Below are 22309 nucleotides of genomic sequence, written 5' to 3' on the forward strand. Positions count from 1 at the left end.
AACTCTGCTTTTGGAGAGGATGACCTAAATAGTGCAGAATACAGTACACTTCATTAATAAAAATAATAGCAGTAACAACAGCTAACACTTACTGAGCATTTGCTATGTTTCCAGGACTGTATACCTTTAGGTATATTCAGTTATTGAACACTTTCAATCACTCCAATTTTTTATTCTCTAAATTTTGTAGATAAGAAAATGCAGAGGGTTAAAGTACTTGCCCTCAATCACACAATTAGTAAGTACTAAAGCTTAGATTTGTACCTAGGCAATCTAGCTGCAAAATCTACACAGTTAGCATTTGAAACATTGCCTCTGTGAATGCCTCTGATAACAAAAGAGTGTCCATTCACCTTCTCAGGTCACTTTTCATGTGAAGAAAATGTCACATCTTCGACTGTGACCACAGATTTCAGGGGAATAAGTTTCTCAGGCTAAGAAATGTCAGTTACTCTTCACAACCACCCCCAACAAATCATAATCAGCCTTCCTGTTCCTTTAAATGTGTGCACAATTTTGTTTATTTTAATATATGTGTAATAAGGCTACTGAGCTGACATATATCAATTACAGAGCCATAAATGTGCAGGTTGAAGTAAGTCTTCCTTCAAGGATAAGGACATTCTAGATGTTAGTTACCTATAGAAGAGGTGTCTACCAGATTAAGAACAAAAAGAGGATCCCTAGCTGGCTGGAAGACTAGGAATCTAGCTCTCTGGTGATCTAGGTCTTAATCACCAAGGGATCAATATGTCTGCACAGAGTGCATGGTAAGGGGTGGAAGGTACTTTTCCTGAGAGAAGACAGGGGCAGACAGAGCAGGCCTAGGACAGGAGAAATAGGACCATGAAGTTAGTGCCTCTCTTACCTAGTCTTCCCTTTTGTTCTTCTTCAGTATTCAAAAAATGCCTTTGAAAGTTCTAATATATCTCATACTTCACTGAAGGAGTTTTTAAATAAATGGGGCTGTAAAAAAACCTGAGTGCAACATCCATGGTGGCAAGAACAAGAAAGAGAATCCAGAGTGGAGCAGGAGAGGGATAAAGGAGGAAGCTACCATTCTCTTTCCCTTTCGGTTTTGGTGACAAACGTTGGAGGTTCTGGTTTGTATTTTAATGTGGACTCAGTACCCCAATATGCCTTATACTGACATAAGAAGTGTTTGAAAATGATTTGCAGAATAGACATGCTAGTTTTCAACCATAATCAACCTTGAGAGAACTGAAGACCATCTAAGGTTTCTCTCTCCTTTTAGAAATAAAACTGAGGCTGGGCATAGTGGCTCACATCTGTAATTCTAGCACTTCCAGAGGCCATGGTGGAGTGTAAGGATCACTTAAGTTCAGGAGTTCAAGACCAACCTGGGCAACACAGGGAGACCCTCCCCCATATCTCAAAAAAAAAAATTAGCTGTATGGTGGTATGAGCCTGTAGTCCCAGCTACTCAGAAGCTTGAGATAAGAGGATGGGGAGGCCAAAGTTGCAGTAGAGACAGAATCGCTCCTTTGTATTCCAGTCTGGGCGACAGAGTTAGACCCTTTCTCTAAAAATACATAAATATGTTTATATATACCCGAGTGAATAAATGTAGAGATCTACCCTTGCTGGCTTGTTGACAATGCACGCACATTTGCAAGTGTTCATCAAAATTGCTGGAGGAAATTCTATGTATATTTTGAGAGAATTTGTTGAGCCAAAAACTGGGCCCCTACCTAATACTGTTCCTGGCTGAAGAAATTATCACCTTAAGAATTTTACAGAAATATTTTTGAAGCCTCTAAGACTAAAAGGGGAAAAAGAGAAAGAAACAAGGCCTGGTGAAACTAACTAGAGATTTGCTGGAGGAGTTCTGGGTTAAGCCCCCAAAACAGGTGTGCCACTTTCACTTTAAGGGCCCACATCCCTTTCTTGTTTGCCAACACGTCTATTTTTTTCTTTAAAAACGATATTTTACATTCTGAAAACACCTTAAAATTAAGGTACAAAGAATCTCATGAGGTATTTATGCCAATTTTCATATTTTTTTCGAACAATATATTGCAAAGTAGCTCTAACAACAAACTGACACTTTAAAGGGATTTCTTCGGAGGCACAAACTTCAGCGGGATTGCAGCATCCATTAGCTTCATCACTGTCAGCTTGGGATATGCACATGGAAATGTAACTAGGGAAATGAGGCAGTATGTCTTCCTGAGTCTCCAGCCTCAGAGCTGGAAGGCTGTGACCATCTGGGCTCTTATCTCAATTAGTGCGTGGGGGTAGGGGTGGTGCTCAGCCTGTCCCTGGCCCACCAGTCTCCTCACTCTGGCGGTGGGTCAAGGGTGATATTCCTCCTGGAATAGCAAAGGTAAACTGTAACACTGAAAAAAAAAAAAAAAAAAAAAAAGCTTCTTGGGTTGGTGGGGAGGGGGCGGAATGAAAAGCTACAATACACTGCTTGTTAGGGTTAATCCCGGTTTTGACAACTGCCAGAGCTGTTCAAAAAAGGAAATGATTAAATAAATAAGCCACTATATCAAATTAGCAAACGAACCCTCTACTGACTCACTCAAGGGTTTCGGGACCTCAAGAAAATATTTTTGAGTGAGGAGAAAGTAAAGGTACCTTCCATGTCATTACGTAAGCATCTCCTGCTTTGAGGATTACGGGAATTACCACGCGCGGCCAGCTGGGAGCTCCGCTGCCTATTACACCTGCCGGACCCTGCTCTCTCAGCCTGGCCCGAGGTTCCACAGCCAAAGCTGCCTGCGAGTATTCGGGAACCATCCGCGGACGCGTCTCCAAGTCGTGCGGAGATACCACCGCGTAAGAGGTTTTCTCAGACGGACGTTCAGCAAGTAGAGAAAATACTACGCTATAGTTTCAAGTTGGGAAACTTTTCTTTATAACTGCATTACCCATTGTGAGCTGCCAGGAAACAGCTAGCTTCTTTTCAAGGGATTGCGACGACTCGTGTCCACAGTTGCAGGACCGCGACGAACTCAGAGGGAGGAAATACAGACTACGGCCTGAGTAGAATTTTGCGCTATGTGACTTTGGGTCACACTTAACTGAAAATGCCAGTGGCCGCGCAGTCTGGCTACTTTTTTCCACCAGCGCCTTATCCACAGCCAGTTGTCCCTTTTCGGGCGACATTTTCTGGAAAAAATGGGTACCCAAACTCCAGATTCATAAGCGTCTTTCTTAATCTCTCCCCGGTCCCCTCCAAGCCGAGCTCAGTCGTCCGGCTCCCCTCTTCCCCATCCCCGCTGCCAGAGGCCGCCGCCGTCTGTGGTCCCGAAACCCGAGCACGGCTGGTAGGAGGCCTCTCAGAGGTGATGAGTGGCTGGGGGTGAGGAGGGAGGATGCTAGTTTAGCCGAGTTAATAGTTTTTTCCAGGGGACACGTTTTTGGGGAGATCTGGGGCAGAAGGTAGCTTCGCAACCCCCCAGTGATGATCGCGAGCCTGACCGAGGCCGGGCCACTGCTGTGAGTGCCACATCATTCTAAGCGTTACTAGGAGGGGACGCCGGAGATCAGAGACAGCCAAGACTCGAGAAGGTAATCCAGCCCCGCCAGGCGCGCAGCCGCTGCTGAAGCCTTCCTAGACGCGAACCTCCCACCCCCACTTCCCCAGCTTTTTCATCCCTTCCAGGGTCGAACCGCCACAAGAAGTCTGGTCCCGGACTCGAGCAGAGTGCTCTCCGAAAACCTGGTGACCAAAGAGAAGCCTTGAGGCTCAGTCCGTGTAGCGTACCCTGGATTCGAACGCGCAGCTCAGCAAGACACCAGTTTCACAAAGCCGTAGTTTGTACTGGCGCGGGCTGCGGCAGGAAGGACCCCATCGTCCCCTCCCTCGGCACGGTTCGGAACCGTAAAAGGCGCACAGCACCCCAAATCTAAGTGCGCACATACCTGCGCACGCACCCGGAGGCTCGCACCACTCGAGGCGCCGGCGCGCGACAACTCACTGCCGGGTCTCCCAGCTTCAGCCCCGACCCAGCGCTCGCCACTGGGGCCCACCCGCAACCTGCCCTTCCGGGAGGACGGCGCCAAGTACCTGCTGTTAAGATGCAAAGAGCGAAGAGAGTCTTGCAGACCATGGTAGCCTGGTGTTTGGTGCCTAACCCAGAGCGGGCGGCAAGGAGTTTGCGGACTGACAGCGCACGGGGCGCCGGTAGCGAATCCTCTGCCGGGTGGACTGTGGTGGGAGCCCGGAGACGCGGACAGCTCCAGTGGCAGGCGCGAGGCAGATGAGGCGAACGCCGCGCAGCTCCGTCAGCTGCGTGCCCTCCGGTACTCGGCGCGCTTCTGCTCCATCCCAGCCGCGCGAGCCCTGGGCCGCCTCCGCCGCCGCCGCCGCGCCCGCCGCTGCCAAACCCCTCCCACCCGAGCCCCGCGGCGAACACAGGGCCACCCCCTTGCCTTCTTTCTCCCAGCCCTCAGGTCCCGAGAGCCCCGGCCCAGAGCGGCCTCTGCTGGACAGTAAGGACGCCAGACCCGGGCTTCCACTGGGTTCAGCAAACGTTTGCAGCGCCTCGCACTGTGCTGGAAACTGGGATACCAAGAAGTGTGAGCATATCTCTGCCCTGAGGAATCGAGCTCAGCTTTTCTTACATGAGCTTACAGCCTTTAAAGAGTCGCCTTATACCATTTCAGGTGTTCCCTCGGAGAACCAGAGCATTTTCTAAGAATGAGGACCTTCTTCATTTGTTCAAACACTTCTGCGTGTACATTAAACCCTCATCCCTGGTCACCCCTACTGTGCTTCCTGGGGCCTGAACCAGGATGTCTGCCGCTGTATTGTTTCTTATTAGAAGAAAATAGTAATGTCAGGAAACTGATGGTGGGATAACTGAGCCAGACGCCCTACTAGGCGTTGTTTCATGAATCCTTCTAAGAGTTATTATTGTTCTGTTTTACAGGTGAGTAAACGAAGGCACAGAGAAGACAATGTCCTCAAGGTTGCATAACTGGTAAGAATAGTTTGTGCACTAGGCCCTTAATAACAAAGGCTGACATTTCCTGAGTGATTGCTATGTGCTAGGCACTGGACAATGTGCTGTTCAGGAATCAACCAAGTCATTTAGGCTTCACAACAGTCCTTGGAGACTATATCCTCGTTTTGAGGGGAGGATGTGGAAGCACAGAGAAGTTTAACTTGCTCAAGTTGACACAACTCACAAGTGACAAGATGACTGCTTAGGCACCCCGCTCAGCCTTTGTACTCCCTCTCCAGGGTCCAAAGCTTCTTCAAAGCCTGCAGATTAGAAGTGACCTTTCACTCAATTCCCTCCTTGCTCCTGCTACGCTTTAGACTTGCTAGTTCTCACACTTGAATCAAAGCAGATGCCAGGTTCTCTCCCAGTTCTGATATTAATGAGCTTGGTGGCCCCCTAGTCACTAGAGCTAGGGCACTGCAGGAGTTAACAAGCCTTTGTAAAGAAATGATTTGCTTGGAGGACAACCTTTTTCTGATATCTTTTTCATATACTATGAAAAGCTCTTCTCTCACTTCTTTCTCACATACCAGAAGCTGACTCTATGAGGCCTGAGCACCTTATCTATAGTCAGTTCCTCTGCCTGGCTCTACCACTACCACTTGGAGATTTTGCTCACACTTCCACAACCAGATTAAATGGGAATGAGATTTTTTTCTCTTTGTGTTGACAAATCTATTAATTTCTGTTGGAATGAGAAACAAAAATACTCAAACCAAGTGCCCATCCCCTCTGCATCCTCCCTGGCCAGATCACTGCAAATTCAATTTGTTCAACATGTTATCTGAATGCTTTGGGCTTCAAGGTCCTTCTGGTTTCTAGGGTAAGCTATGTGATTATGAAGAATTTCTGCATCTGGGTTTTGGTTGTCATGGAGGCAGGGACCACACACACAGATGGAGTTATACAGTGACATTCTATCAGGCACTGGCCCCTTTAAGTAGGGCAACTTAAGTAAGTGACTCTATGGCAGAAATAAAGGTTTTTGAAGACCACTTCACAGAAAAATTTATTCAATTAAAATTCAACAAAACCTAAAGGAGTCTTTCTGGGGTGCAAAGCATGTGCATCTCTAACCTTGATACCTAAGATAATGATTTGGTATTCAAAGAATCATGACCCCTACACACTAATCAGTGAAAATTTCCAAAACTTTTCTCCTGTATGTAGAATAGAGTTGAAATAGTTTCTTTGATTAAAATAGTTCGTTTTAATTGCTGCTTTAAAATTTTAATTTATTAATTTAGTCAGAGCATATTTAATCACTTATACCAGCCCTTATGCTAGGCAATGGGACTATTATAGTTGTAATAGCCAGGGTAGTGTAGTTTATGCTGCTGTAATAAACCAGCCCAAAGTCTCCCAAGCCTAACCAATAATGGTTTATTTTTTGCTCATCAAAGTGTGCTGTGGATTCGGGTTACTCCTCAGAGTAGCTGTCCTCAGGATTCAGGGTTGTACTGACATATTGAAACTTATTTTTGTTACAGTAGGTAGCTAGCCAAGCGTGAGTCTGGCAGGAGAGGGCTCCACCCACACCCACACTAGGAAAGGTAGGTAACAATCAAGTGTTGGCCAGAGGGCCATCTAAAATATGGCCAGATGGCCTCTCTAAAATAATAATTGATTACAGCTGGCATGAGGAAACGACAGCTTCCTATAGATAGGGAACACCTGAAACTGGTAATCAGCAGCTTCCAATAAGATCTCAGGTGTCTGGCCACTGAGCTCAGGCATGTATATTATGATTCAAAATGGTGGAGTTTAACTGGTATATGACCCTTTCAGGGCATGCCACTGGAAAAGGAATGCAAGAAGCTGGAAGTAGGCCAGCATGTAAAACCCTAAGTCCAAAGTCAAATGGGGCACTTGACCGCCAAGATGCCTGCTTGGGTCTCTTCCAACTATACTTTCCTTTCTCCCTGCTTTGAAACTTGCCTCAGTCTTTTTTTCTGCCTTATGCCCCTCAGTTGTATTCTTTCTTCTGAGGCAAGAATTGAGGTTGCTGCAGACCTGTACTGATTCCCTGCCGGTGACTCGGATAACTTCCACCACTAACGGTTTCACATCCACTGAGTTAGGGGAAGAGAGAACTGGGGAATTAAGTGTTTAAATCCTCCACCTAAAAGTGACACTTCTGTTTATAATTTATGGGCTATGGCAAGTTAATGGCTATGTCCAACTTCAAGAAAGCAAGGAAGCATGTTCTTTTCATTTGCTCAGACAGAGATAAGAACTGTATAGCAGGGAGCATTGTGATGTGTGCCACAGTGGTTGATTGTCTCTGCACCAGGAAACTTATTTTCTGGTAGTAGGGTGTCAAACCTTGAATGAATAATCACAAAGACATATGCAGTAACATTAAATGCTACAAATAATAATAATAATGATGAACATTTATTAATTGTTCCAAGCATTTTATGTACAGTCATGTGTTTAAATTTCTACCCTCTCACTTTGTGAGATAGATACTGCAGAAGACCAGAATATGCCACTTCAAAGTGTGCTTTTTCAGTATAAGTATTCCTTTGAGGAAACAGCCGCTATAGGAGCAGCTCTGAGAACAGAGTGGAAGTATCTTTTGATAGGGTAAATTTAAATCTCTAGAGGAAATTTCCATTTGTAAGAATGTCCCCCTCTGAGTACTAGGAAGAAAGAATGGCACTAAATTACTAGAAATTCTTATCAATGGAGAGGGCGCTGACTTAAATATGCAAAACAAACTTTACCCTTGTTTACCATGCTTTACCTGGTCACTTCCTCTTAACTGCACCCCTACTGCCATAGTCTTCTTTCTTTGCTTCAGTTGAAGATGGTATTTAAGTATGAATTCAAAGGCACCTCTTTGAAAATTACTAATTCCCTGACTAGCTCATATATATGTATATGAAATATAGATGTTGATAAACTTGTGGGGTTTTTGTTGTCGTTGTTAATCTGTCTTTTGTTATAGGGTACTACAGCTTAGAACTCATAAAGAGTGAAAAGGAAGTTATCTCTCCTCCCCCGCAAAATTATGATTATCCAACTTTTACAAAGTAAGAAACAGAAAAACTTACACAGAATGAAACTTTGAAGGAAACTAAGGGATGCTATGAGATATAACAGCAGGGGAACTAGTACTCCTCAGTGGGGTCAGGGGTGAAATTTGCATGTAATCCTTAGTTATGACTTATAGCAAAAGCCTTTTTTTTTTTTTTTAGTAGAATTCTTAGTTCTTTTATAATACTCCACTGGGATAAAATCTCAGATAAATCTACCTTTTACTGACTGCGACTCTGTTTTGATCATTGTTAAAATGAATTTCTAGTGTTGCGGACTTAATATTTTACCAAAAAAATTGCCCTTGGCTGACTTAAACTTTTGCATTCTGAATATATTATACTTTATAATCTTAGATAATATATTTTAGATAATATAGAAGTATTATTTCTGGATTCTTGATATCATGAGATGGTTTCATCTGGACTCTTGGCTTAAGAGAAAGAATAACTTGGCTGAGAGAGCTGCAGTGGTTAGAGGTTGGGTCCTAATCCCCTCTGTCATCTACTAACTGAGTGACTAATTAATTACTTGACACCTCTATGCCTTTGTTTCTGTATCAGCTGCTAGGGCTGCCATAACAGAACATCACCAACTAGGTGACTTAAAGAACATCAATGTATGTTTTAAACTGGATATCTAAGGCCAAGGTGATACCATTGTGCAGGCTCTTGTTATCATCATGAGAAGGAATTCAAGGATGAGTTAGAAAATAGTGACAGTAGGAGATTTATTACAAAGTGAAAAGCATATACTCAAGAAAGGGGATGGTGCATGTACTTAAGACAGTGTTGTTCAGTGGAGTTTGGAATTTCTACCTTTATGCGTTCCTTTAACCAAGGGGTGGAATATTCATTAAAATTCCTGGATAAAGGTAAAGATTTCTCAGAACTGTGGTGCCACCTATTTTTTACACCAAGTGTGGGTGTTCTCTGGACTGTCATGGCACTGGTGGGCATGTGATTGAGAACAATAAAGAAATCTAGATCGAATCCAGTCCATGTTGGGTCCGGTTGCTCTTAGCCAGCTAGGTCCATACCCTGGGTTTTCAGGGTCTTATCAGTTCCTAGCTTCTGCAGCTATTTCAACAGTAACCTTTTGGTAGTCATACGAAACTGCTGCCTGGAATTTTCTATTCTCCTGTGCCACCCTATATTATTCCTGCCTCAAAGGTGCTGGTAGTACTGGTTTCTGGTAAGGCCTCTCTCCTTGTCTTGCAGATGGCTGTCTTCTCACTACATTTTCATATGACCTTTTCTCTGTATGTGCACACTCCTGATATCTCTTCCTCTTATAAGGATGCCAGTCCTGTTGGATTAGAGTCTCATCTATGTAACCTCATTACTTACTTACTTAATGCCCTGTGTTCAAATACAGTCTATTGGGGGTTAGGGCTTCAACATATAAATTTTCAGGGATACCGTCAGTTCATAACATTTCACCCTTTGCTCCCCTCAAACTTCATGTCCTCTCACATGCAAAATACATTAACTCCATCCACCCTAACAGCCCCAAAAGGCTTTACCCATTCCAGCATCTAAAATCCAAATTCTCATTGAAATATCATAAAATCAGATATGGGTATGACTTCAGGTATAATTCATTATGAGGCAAAATTCCTCTCTAGCTGTGAACCTATGAAATCAGACAAGTTATGTGCTTTCAAAATATAATAATGGTGCAGGCACAGGATAGTTTCCTCCAGACGTTATTGGAAGGATTGAATGGATTATATATGTGAGAGGCTTGGTGTGTTCTAAGTACCAATAAATGTCGGCCATTATTAGAGGAGAAGCTTTGGAGTATATTCAAAAAAACTTAGGGAGTCTAAAATGCAAGGAGAAAATGGCCAGGCACAGTAGCTTATGCCTATAATCCCAGCACTTTGGAAGGCCGAGGCGGGGCAGATCACCTGAAGTCAGGAGTTCAAGACCAGCCTGGCAATCATGGTGAAACCCCCATTTCTATTAAAAATACAAAAATTAGCTGGGTGTTGTGGCGCATGCCTGTAATCTCAGGTACTCAGGAGACTGAGGTGGGAGAATCGCTTGAATCCTGGAGGTGGAGGTTGCAGTGAGCTGAGATCATGCCATTGCACTCCAGCCTGGGTGACAAGTGCGAAACTCTGTCTCAAAAAAAATAAAAAATAAAAAGTAAATAAAATACAAGAAGAAAACAATACCTGCTGTGGCTATTTCTCAACACACAGAACTATGTGTCTTGGGCTCTACCTTTAGTCATCACTCTCTTGCTACAACTGAGCTGCAGTGGAAAGCGCTATACTATCTCTGTCGGCCCCTTCCCCACCTCACCCTCTTTCCCCAAAGGCAAAAATGCAGCAGCCCCAAGACTCGGATATATTTTGTCTTGGCTTTATTTCACTTCTTAAAGCTGCATTGCAAAATATTTTCTTTGGGTCTGCCACACTTCTCTCCATTACTTTGCTTTTCTCTTCTTAATTCCAATTTTTAATTTTAATAGCAAAAAATATTGAAGTAGTGCAACATGTGCAAAAGGGTAAATTTGAAACTCAGTTAAGAAATATCTGGTTGAATGAGACAGTATTAAAAGAGCATGATGACACATGATCATTTTCCTGATTTAAATAACATTGTTTGAGGCTGAATGAGGTACTTGAGGACAATAAACCATGTGTCAGTAATTTTTATTTTAATTAAGTATAAAGTATTCTAAATAAGAAATAAAATTCTAAGACTCCCCAACCAACCTAATGGACCCTTCCTCTTGGCCAAGGGCATTCCAAAGTTAACCAGAAAATCTAGTTCAGGCCATGATGGGAAGTGGAGGTTACATATGCCTCATTAATCCTTTCTTTGGAATTCAGGCACAGCTGATCATCATTAACATTAAAACGGAGACCTCAAGACTGACAGAACAGATTCTTTAAGTCTGATAAGAGACGTTTATAATCTATTCTCTCTGAAGCCTGCTACCTGGAGGCTTCATCTGCATAATAAGAATCTTGGTCTCCACAACCCCTTATCTTAACCCAGACACTCTCTTCTGTTGATTCCAGGTCTTTGATCAATTCTTTCAACTAATTGCCAATTAGAAAATTTTTGAATTCACCTATGACCTGGAAGCTCCCAGTTCGAGTTGTCCTGCTTTTCTGAAACAAACCAATGTACATCTTACATGTATCGATTGATGTTTTATGTCTCCCTAAAACTTACAAAACAAAGTCATGGCCTGAACCGCTTTGGGCACATGTTCTCAGGCTCTCCTGAGGCTATATCATGGACATGTCCTTAACCTTGGCAAAATAAACTTCTAAACTGATGAAAACTTGTCCCAAATGCCTTTTGGTTTACAGCCCTTACAATACTTCAGGAAAGAAGAAACTGCTTCTTGGATGTGATGCACATAATGAAACCTTCGTTTAAACTAGTGTAAAACTTGAATTGATACAGTACTATCCAACAGAAATAGATTACATGCCACATAGAAATTAAAAAATTTGTATTAGACACACTTTTAAAAAGTAAAAATAATTTATATTAATTTGAATAATATGCTTTAATTCAATATATCTAAAATATTATTTTGACAGGTAATAAGTTAAAAATATTGAGGTATTTTACATTTAAAAAATTTCAAACCTTCAAATTCTGGTGTATATTTTGCTCTTACAGGAAATTGCAGCTCAGACATGAATTCATCTCAGTTTTGAGTGTTCAAAAGCCAAACATGGCTACTCGCTATCATAATGAACAGTGCAGTTATGGAACATGGACCCACCTTTTGCCGTGGCTCTGAATATGTTCTATAAATGTAAGAAACAGTGATACTGAGGTTTTCTTGACTGACAGTACTGTATAGTAGTTGAAAACTTGAAACTTACTGATTGCATGACCTGAGGCAAGTTTCTTACCCTCACTAACCCTGTTTCACCATTTGTGAAATGGAGATGATAATAATACATTACATCAAAGCATTGTTGTGTTAACTGCATGGAAATTATTTGGAATTGAGCCTAGACAGAGTAGACTCTTAACAAATATTAAGAGTTATTTTTGTTAGAAATAATTATGATGATATTGAAAAATTGTTATTAATAGTAAAATCAGGCTGGGCATGGTGGCTCATGTCTGTAATCTTAGCCCTTTGGGAGGCCAAGGTGAGAGGATCACTTGAGCCTAGGAGTTCAAGATCAGCCTGGGCAACATAAGGAGACTGTGTCTCTACAAAACATAAAAAAATTAGTAAGGTGTGGTGATATATGCTGTGGTCCTAGTTACTAGGAAGGCTGAGATGAGAGAATCACTTGAGCCCAGGAGGGTGAGGCTGCAGTGACCTGTGATAGTACTACTGTACTCCAGCCTTGACAACAGAGTGAGAACCGGTCTCAAAACAAATAAAGTAAATAAAAAATAAAAATAGTAAAATTATGCCAAGTATTACTGTAATATTTTGAAGAATTGTATTCCTTACTACTCAAAGACACTGACAATATTCCTTATCCCTAGAAATTTAAATATGCATAATTAGAGTAGCATTTCTCAACCTTTTTAGTCTTAGGACCCCTTTATACTCTTAACACTTATTAAGAACCTGCCCCCCACCCGACTCCTGACCAAACTGTTTATTTAGGTTGAAGGAATTTTAAGATCCTCTTCAGATAATTGTGATCTGACCTCTTTTATACTACATCAATACTCAACAAGCAGTAGTTTTGTAAAAGTTTGTTGCAATACAGAATCCAAAAGCATTTGAATGTAATTTTCATATTCTGTTAAAGTCCATTGATCTATCTTATATCTTGAATGTATCTTTTATCCCTGCATGATTTTATATCAAAATGCATTGGTTACATAGAAATTATTGATTCACCAAGTTAGATGATTCAAATTTTAACACATTTCATTATACAGTATCAAAAAGTCACATTTGTTAACATCTTCACCTATATCACCAGAAAAGTCTTTAATTATTGGAAACTGTCAAACTTGTAAAAAATACAAGTTTCCCAGAATTCTAATAAATTCCCTTGAAAGCCTGAATCTTATTGGTTCCAAATAATGTCAAATATTTCCCTCCCTCCCTCCCTTCCTTTCTTTCTTCCTTCTTTCCTCCCTACTCCCTCCTTCCCTTCTTTTTCTTCCTTCCTTTCTTCTTCCCTTCCTTCCTTTCTTCTTTCTTTTCTTCCTTTCTCTTTCCTTCCCTTCCTTCCTTCCTTCCTTCCTTCCTTCCTTCCTTCCTTCCTTCCTTCCTTCCTTCCTTCCTTTCTTCCTCTCTCTCTCTCTCTCTCTTTCTTTCTTTTGACAAGGTCTTGCTCTGTCTCTCAGGATCCAGGATGGAGTACAGTGGCATGATCACAGCTCATGAGTAGCTGGAACTACAGGTGTGCATCATCATGCACAGCTAATATTTATATATATTTTTAGTAGGGACGGTGTCTTCCTGTGCTACCCAAGCTGGTCTTGAATTCTTGGCTCAAGCAATCCTTTAGACTCATCCTCCCAAAGTGCTGGGGTTACAGGTGTGAGTCACTGCACCTGTTCATACTTGTTTTGTTTGACATGACTTGCTAACTTCATAGAGAAAATGTCTCACAAATACTGAAGTAGAAATAACCATAATTTGTCTGTTAGTAATGTTTTCAGGTGAAAGTAGTGTTTCATAAAAAAGTGGGTAGTTTAGCTTTCAACTCAAGTCACCACACATGTACATTTCCTGGGAATAACCACTTTGGTATTAAGCAAAAATGTTTTATGCATACTTTTCATTCATTTATATGAAAGAGATGTATGTTCAACATCAAGACTTCATAAAATTAAGAATTTTTGCTGCTTCATTAAGGACCTTCATAAGGACATGCATGGCAGTGACTAATACAATGACTACTAATATAATTTGGTGCCACTGCCTACATTTGTACTAAAGCACTAGAAGTTTTACCCACAATTGCCTTTGTAGCATCAATGCAAAAATCAAAATGCAAAAAAAAAGAGATAAATAACATCTTAGTAATATTATGAAAATAATTTTGACCTTAGAGATCTAAAAGGATCATGGAGACTCCTAGGAGTTTATGAACCACACTTTGAAAACTGCTGGTTTAGAGAAATATCTTAGAAAATTGCAGAGGACATTAACTGTTTTATCTGTCTAGAGCATCCCTTCCTTCAGATAAGTGTTCTTTTCCCTGCTTTAAGCAAATAGTTTCAACGGTGGTAGCTATTTTCCTAAGGAAGCTGCCTCCTACCCTATGGTGATTGATATAGGGTAGACACCTGATTCTATATTCAGTATACTTTCTTAGAATTTTTAAACTTGGAATGAGAAAATGTCACTAACAGTCACTCACTGGGAACAAAGTTATGAGGTTCTGGCATTTTGGTGAATCAAGCATGTAGAAAAAGCTAGTCTAAAATAGGATAGAGAAACCCAACTCTCAGAGAGAAGAAGAAATGAGAGAAGTCTTGGTAGCATTCCAATCCCTGGTTACAGTTGTCCCTGAGGCCCAACCACACTGTTGCCCTTCCTGCTACTCTGTGAGCATTTTGATAAATTTCCCTTGCCTCTGAACACTTTATAGTTTCACAATGTTTATGAATTTATCCAACTGTCTTTTTTTCTGAACGTTTTTACTACCATCAGTTTTACACATTTCAGTAGATTCCGCTTAAGATTACACTGAATTTGAGTTTTCTTGACTTTGAAAATATTCTTGCCTGAAGTTTTACTCAGACCATTCACAGAGGCTATGAATTCAAGTTGTTTACTTCAAAGTCAGTATTAAATTAGCAAATAAATATCAACAGCTGAATAGTATTTGGTAACAACTGTCAACTCATCAAGCACCAAAGAAAAACATTCACATTTATTTTCCTTGTTTCTTAATTTATCCTAAATTTACTTCTAATACCCTTGACTCGTTAAGCAACTGTTCTCACAGAAAGATTAATGATCTAAACACATTTGTTTTCTTTGGATATTTTTGTTGTTGTTGCTGCAATTGAATAAAATTTAATGAATTTGCACCTGGTGAATGACTTCTTGATTGACTACAACCCAAACTACTTAGAAACTTACTTTGGTTGAAGATTCATTTCAAACTTTTGTGAGAAAAATCTATTGAGATAATTTCTTTTAAACTTTCAATTTTTCTGACTTTTACAGAATTTTCAAAATTTTCCTCAGACCATGGTCTTTGGAGGACACAGTCAGCACATACCACTGCATTTTTATCTTATTTTTTAATTGTCATTACACACCCATCCTCTCAAATAAAACAAACAAGAAAATAAAGAGAAAAGTAGATTTTGCAGATCAATTTTTAAAATAGAATGGAAAGTAGATTATTGTTATCTAAATAAATAGTAAGCATTGTGTTTTATACATTTTATTTGTCATTGCTACGTTAAAAGAATATAACATTGCTCTACGGTACCAGACTAAATAATTGCCACACTATCTTTCATGTACAATACTCCCTGAGTCAGAAAAACTTGAAAGTTTAAAAAAAAGCTCAGTAGATTTTTCTCCCAAAAGTTTGAAATGAATCTTCAACCAAAGTGAGTTTCCAAGTAGTTTGGTTTGTAGTTTCCATGGTCTTTGGAGGACACATTCAGCACATACAATACAATGTGTTGGGAGGTGGGGTCTAATGAGAGATGATTAGGCCATGGAGGTAAAGTGAATAAATTAATATTATTATGAAAGTGGGTTTGATATGAAAGATCAACCCCTTTCCCTCTCTCATGCCCTCCTTTGCCCTTAGCCATGAGACGGCACAAGTAAAAGGCTTTCACATGATGCCAGCCCCTTGATCTTGGCCTGTCTCCAGAAACATGTGCCAATAAATTCATGTTTATTATAAGTTATGCAGTGTCTGGTATTTTGTTATAATAGCACAAAACAAAACAGGCGACATGTGTGACACTCAAAATGCTTCCAACCTATGCATTCTTCACTGTGATTTGTAGTGCACCAATATCAGTGTGAAGCCATGAAAATGCCACAGTCTCTATCACAACAATTCAACACTAACACTGCTGTTGTGGTACGAAATTAGCCACAAGCAACAAAGAAATGACTGTAGCTCTGTTTCAGTAAAATGTTTGTCATAGAATCTGAAATTTGAATTTCATATTATTCTCAGGTGCCATTAAATATTCTCTTGAGTTTTTCCAACCATTCTGAAGTAACAGATTGTACAAAAACAGATTTGGCCTGCTGGCCACAGTTTATCAACCCATGCTTTAAAGATTTGCATTCGATTTTGCTACATATACTGGATTAGTTCAATCCTGTAACAATTTCAAATTATTAGTTTGGGGTTTCTTGAGCTAGTTAGTGTATATTCAAACTCTTAATCCATGTGAGATTAGAGCTATGATTTTGATTTATGAGGCAGACTATTTTCCTGATTTGTTTTATTTCCTTTTCACTCTGGAGCTGAGCTGAGGTTTTTACAAATTACCTTTTATGTCTCCTTTACCATCAGTCACATTTTTTTCCTAACATAGCTTTTCATTTAAGCTGTAGCTACTTTTCAAAGGCTCCGACTTTATGCAAGGAGTTCAATTTCATTATTCTGACTTATGGAAGCCAAGTAAGTCCTTAACTTTTGTATCTCATGTGGCCATTAAACCTAGGGCATCTACCGCTTCAACAACTGCTGGGCACTCTAATTACAGTTTTATTCCCCACTTTTTGGTAGCCCCAAACATTTCCCTTGTTTTCAAGTGTTGCTATATATTTATAAAAACTAATAGTTTAGCCTACACTTTAAAGATATTTTGTAGGAGTAGGTATGGTTTTTCAGAGTAACTAAGCCTCTATATTTACAGAAGTGAAATTCCCTTGTATTTTTTTAGTCTTATTTTTTCCTTCTTTTATTTTTTCACTTACTTTCTCTAACTCAGTTTCTAATTTAAGCTTCCCATCTCATTACACTGGTGGAAAACTTTAACCTTCGTCATTATAAGTTAATGCTATCTTTCTGGATTTTTTAAAAGCCGTAGCTGCAGAATCTGATGCAATGCTAAAATTTGGACTGTGAGAGCATTTGGTTATCAAGTCATCTGTTCATTCTGAAACCCAGGTTACTTCTGAGAATCAGTTATTCTCTGTAACATGGCTTTTCAGATCCGGGGGCTCTCTGCTAGCATTCAAGTATAGAATTCTTTGTGAAGTCGCCTAGATTCCCACCAAATAGTCATTTTATTACTGAAGTATTCTGACTCCTATAGGGGCTATGCTTAGAAAGTAGGTCCTTTGCATTTAGACCTCCAGAACTCTGTTCTCACTATTCAACCTATCCTTCTAACATCAGAGATTTCTTGTTTTGGGGAAATCATATTCCTTTCATGATTCTGGCCTAAATATGCTGTTTATACCCTAATCTTCTCCCAGCTTTAGGAATTAGCTCTTTAAAGACAAAGGCCTGGAAGATTTCTAGGCAATTTCTGATATTTTGCTCTTCCACAACTCCTCCTTCCCTTCCCATCTCCTTCAAGCTAGCAGTGAGAACTGAATCAATTTGTTTGAATGGATAAGAAAGTAATACAGCAATATCTTAAAAAATATTTTAGCTTACGATATTTTTCTGCCATACGTTTGAAAGGTAATGATAATCATTACGACAAAAGCTGAAGCTTGTTGGAATAGGACAGTGGCAGTCAAGATGGAGAGACTAAAACAGATTTGAGATACATTTTAAGGATAAAAGCAACAGGACTACTAATTAATGACATCGTGTGCAGTTGAGGGAGAGGCAAGAATCAAGTATGACTTCCAGATTCATGATGGATCAATTCTGGAGCATTATTTACTGAGCTATGGAATTCTGTAGAAATAAAGTATTTGAAGAGCTTTTTATATCCATCTTCTTGCTTAAATGAGAATCATATTCTAAATGATTCAATAATAGAATGAATAATAGTTAAAGATGTAAATAACTAACCCTTATTTCTACCTTCTACCATTGTTGATCCTCCACAAAGTTCTCCTGAGCATTCAATTTATATTTCAACTCTGGAAGATTTTGGAATGATTGAAAGAAATCATTAAATGTCCTTTAATTGAAGGCATGCCAGTGTACACTTTTCCTTTGGACCAAACTATTTTACAACTTTGTGGAGTTGTAAACCTGTAGAAGATTCAGAGTCATACAAATTACTTTAGTCTATAGTAATGCAAATTTTGCGCAGTGGAGTACAATTAATTATCACCCTGTGGATATTGACCAGTTTTGCCAATTTTGCATCCATTTATAAGTTTATTTCAGCATTTCTTCTCTGCCTATAAATGTATGATATTTTGTGTTCTTTGAAGCACTTGTAATATCTCACTGGTTGCCTCATTTAACCAAGGATGTAAATAAAACCCTTGACATGTATTATTATTATTATTATTTTGAGGCAGGGTCTCACTCTGTTGCCCAGGCTGGAATGCAGTGGTATGATTATGGCTCACTACAATTGTGACCTTCCAGGCTCAAGAGATTCTCCTTTCTCAGCCTCTCAAGTAGTAGGGACTACAGATGTGGGCCACCACACTGTCTAATTAAAAACAATTTTTTTTGTAAAGATGAGGTCTTACCATGTTTCCCAGGCTGAGTTTAATCTCAAGCTCAAGTGAGCCTCCTGGACTATATTCATGTTTCTTTTAGTTTAGCTATTATTAGTTTATTATAAAAGAGAGACATAGAAATTATTTGCCTAATGAAACATTTCAGAACTTTAGTGGAATGGGCAGCTTCATGATGATGCCACTTCAATAGATTTATTTCAATAGATTTGTTTCATTTTGCATACTTTCCAAGAATGTTACCAACTCTAAACCATCTCTAAATAAGAAATAATCCTTGTCTAAAGCTACTTTGGTGCTTCCATATTCTGGGAAAAGAACTTTGTCTTTAACTTAGATGGTAGCTGTTTGAATTTCTTCACCCTTTCTTGTAGAGACCAATGTAATCTACTACTGTGGTATTTAATACTTTTCCTTGACTTTTTTTTCTGGAAGCATCATGCTTCCCTTGGCTGCAGTTTCAGCTGCAGTTCTTTCAACCAATACTCGGTCGAGTAGAGAAAGAAACTTTCTAAATGTTTGTTCTGCCAAGACTCCTGTACCAAAGCTCTCACTCTGCATTACTATTGTGGCTGCAAGAAAAGATCCAAAATCTCTTTGTAGCAATTGTGAATGGGAGTTCACTCATGATCTAGCTCTCTGTTTGTGTTATCAGTGTATAGGAATGCTTGTGATGTTTGCACATTGATTTCATATCCTGAGACTTTGCTGAAGTTGCTTATCAGATTAAAGAGATTTTGGGCTGAGACAGTGGGGTCTTCTAAATATATAATCACGTCATCTGCAAATAGAGACAATGTGACATCCTCTTTTCCTAATTAAATAACCTTTATTTATTTTTCTTGCCTGACTGCCCTGGCCAGAACTTCCAATACCATGTTGAATAGGAGTGGTGAGAGAAGGCATCCTTGTCTTGTGCCGATTTTCAAGGGGAATGCTTCCAGCTTTTGCCCATTCAGTATGATACTGGTTGTGGGTTTTTCATAAATGGTTCTTATTATTTTGAGGTATGTTCTTTCAATACCTAGTTTATTGAGAGTTTTTAACATGAAGGAATGCTGAATTTTATCAATAGCGATTTCTTCATCTATTGAGATAATCATGTAGTTTTTGTCTTTAGTTCTGTTTATGCGATGACTTACTTTTATTGATTTGTGTATGTTTAACCAGCCTTGCATCCTGGGGATGAAGTTGACTTGACCATGGTAGATAAGCCTTTTGATGTGCTGTTGTATTTGGATTGCCAGTATTTTATTGAGGATTTTCGCCTTCATGCTCATCAAGGATATTGGCCTGAAGTTTTCTTTTCTGTTGCTTTTTTTGTCTGTGCCAGGTTTTGGAATCAGGGTGATGCTGGTCTCATAAAATGAGTTAGGGAGGATTCTCTCTTTTTGTATTGTTTGGAATAGTTTCAGAAGGAATGTTACCAGCTCCTCTTTTTACCTCTGGTAGAATTCAGCTGTGAACCTGTCTCGTCCTGAACTTTTTTTGGTTGGTATGTTATTAATTGCTGCCTCCATTTCAGACCTTGTTATTGGTCTATTCAGGGATTTAACTTCTTCTTGGTTTAGTCTTGGGAGGGTGTAAGTGTCCAATAATTTATCCATTTCTTCTAGATTTTCTGGTTTATTTGTATAGAAGTGTTTATAATATTCTCTGATGGTAGTTTGTATTTCTGTGGGATTAGTGGTGATAACCCCTTTATCATTTTTCATTGCATCTATTTGATTTATCTCTCTTTTCTTCTTTATTAGTCTGGCTAGAAATTTATCTATTTTGTTGATCTTTTCAGAAAGCCAGCTCCTGGATTCACTGATTCTTTGAAGGGTTTTTTGTGTCTCTATCTCTTTCAGTTCTTCTCTGATCTTAGTTATTTCTTGTCTTCTGCTAGCTTTTGAATTTGTTTCATCTTGCTCCTCTAGTTCTTTAAGTTGTAATGTTAGTGTGTCGATTTTAGATCTTTTCTCATTTCTCTTGTGGGCATTTAGTGCTATAAATTTCCCTCTACACATTGCTTTAAATGTGTCCCAGAGATTCTGGTATGTTGTGTCTGTCTTTGTTCTCATTGGTTTCAAAGAACATCTTTGTTTCTGTCTTCATTTCATGATTTATCTAGTAGTCATTCAGGAGCAGATTGTTCAGTTTCCATGTAGTTATGTGGTTCTAAGTGAGTTTCTTAATCTTGAGTTCTAATTTGATTGCACTGTGGTCTGAGAGACTATTTGTTATGATTTCTGTTCTTTTGCATTTGCTAAAGAGTTTTTTTACTTCCAATACAAAGATAATAAATACCTAGGAATACGACTAACAAGGGATGTAAAGGACCACTTCAAGGAGAACTACAAATCACTGCTCAAGGAAATTAGAGAGGACACAAATAGATGCAAAAACATTCCATGCCCATGGTTAGGAAGAATCAATATCATGAAAATGGCCATACTTCCCAAAGTAATTTACAGATTCAATGCGATCCCCTTCAAGCTACCACTGACTTTCTTCACAGAATTAGAAAACAACATCTTAAACTTCATATGGAACCAAAAATAGTTTGCATAGTCAAGACAATCCTAAACAAAATGAAACAAAACAAAAGCTAGAGGCATGCTACCTGACTTCAAACTGTACTACAAGGCTACAGTAATCAAAACAGCATGGTACTGGTACCAAAACAGAGATATAGATCAATAGAACTGAACAGAAGCCTAAGAAATAATGCCACACATCTACAACCATCTGATCTTTGACAAACCTAACAAAAAAAGCAATGGGGAAAGGATTCTCTAGTTAATAAATGGTGTTGGGAAAACTGGCTAGCCATATACAGAAAGCTGAAACTGGATCCCTTTCTTACACCTTATACAAAAATTAAGGTGTAAGAAAGATAGATTAAAGATTTAAGCATAAGGTCTAACCCCATATAAACCTTAGAAGAAAACATAGGCAATAGCATTCAAGACATAGGCATCCGCGAGTACTTTATGACTAAAACCCCACAAGCAATGGCAACAAAAGCCAAAATAGACAAATGGGATCTAATTAAACTAACGAGCCTCTGCACAGCAAAAATAACTATCATTATAGTGAACCAGCAATCAACAGAATGGGAAAAAATTTTTGTAATCTACCCATCTGACAAAGGGCTAATATCCAGAATCTACAAAGAACTTAAACAAATTTACAAAAAAAAGACAACCCCATCAAAAAGTGGGTGAAGGATATGAACAGACACTTCTCAAAAGAAGACATTTATGCAGCCAACAAACATATTTTAAAAAGCTTCTCATTAGAGAAATGCAAATCAAAACCACATTGAGATGCCATCTCACATCAGTTAGAATGGCAATCATTAAAAAATCTGGAGACAACAGATGCTGGAGAGAATGTGGAGAAATAGAAATGCTTTTACACTATGCAGCCATAAAAAAGGATGAGTTCATGTCCTTTACAGGATAAAGCTGGAAACCATCATTCTCAACAAACTTACACAAGAACAGAAAACCAAACACCACATGTTCTCACTCATAAGTGGGTGTTGAAAAATGAGAACACATGGACACCAGGAGGGGAACATCACATACCAGGGCCTGTTGTTGGGTGGAGGAATAGGCGAGGTATAGCAGGGGGTGGGGAGATAGAGGAGTGACAGCATTAAGAGAAATACCTAATGTAGGAGATGGGGGGATGGATGCAGCAAACCACCATAGTGCGTGTGTACCTGTGTAACAAACCTG

At 39.5% G+C, this 22309-nt stretch overlaps 1 protein-coding gene and 1 long non-coding RNA gene across 2 annotated transcripts in view; one reads left to right on the top strand and one right to left on the bottom strand.

Moving 5' to 3' along the window:
* The window catches only part of PARM1 (prostate androgen-regulated mucin-like protein 1), a 114414-nt gene extending 110097 nt beyond the window's left edge, over window positions 1-4317 (bottom strand). Inside the window, exon 1 of the mRNA XM_008993176.5 lies at window positions 4040-4317. Within this exon, the coding sequence (XP_008991424.1) occupies window positions 4040-4082 (43 nt within the window). The 5' untranslated portion in view covers window positions 4083-4317. The remainder of the gene's footprint in view (window positions 1-4039) is intronic.
* LOC144581810 (uncharacterized) overlaps window positions 3404-22309 on the top strand; it is a 97995-nt gene continuing 79089 nt past the window's right edge. The window contains exons 1-2 of the long non-coding RNA XR_013533081.1: window positions 3404-3540; window positions 4905-4955. This is a non-coding gene — a long non-coding RNA (uncharacterized LOC144581810). The remainder of the gene's footprint in view (window positions 3541-4904; window positions 4956-22309) is intronic.

This window comes from Callithrix jacchus, chromosome 3 (assembly GCF_049354715.1).
Source record: "Callithrix jacchus isolate 240 chromosome 3, calJac240_pri, whole genome shotgun sequence".
NCBI classification, from domain to species: Eukaryota; Metazoa; Chordata; class Mammalia; order Primates; family Cebidae; genus Callithrix; species Callithrix jacchus.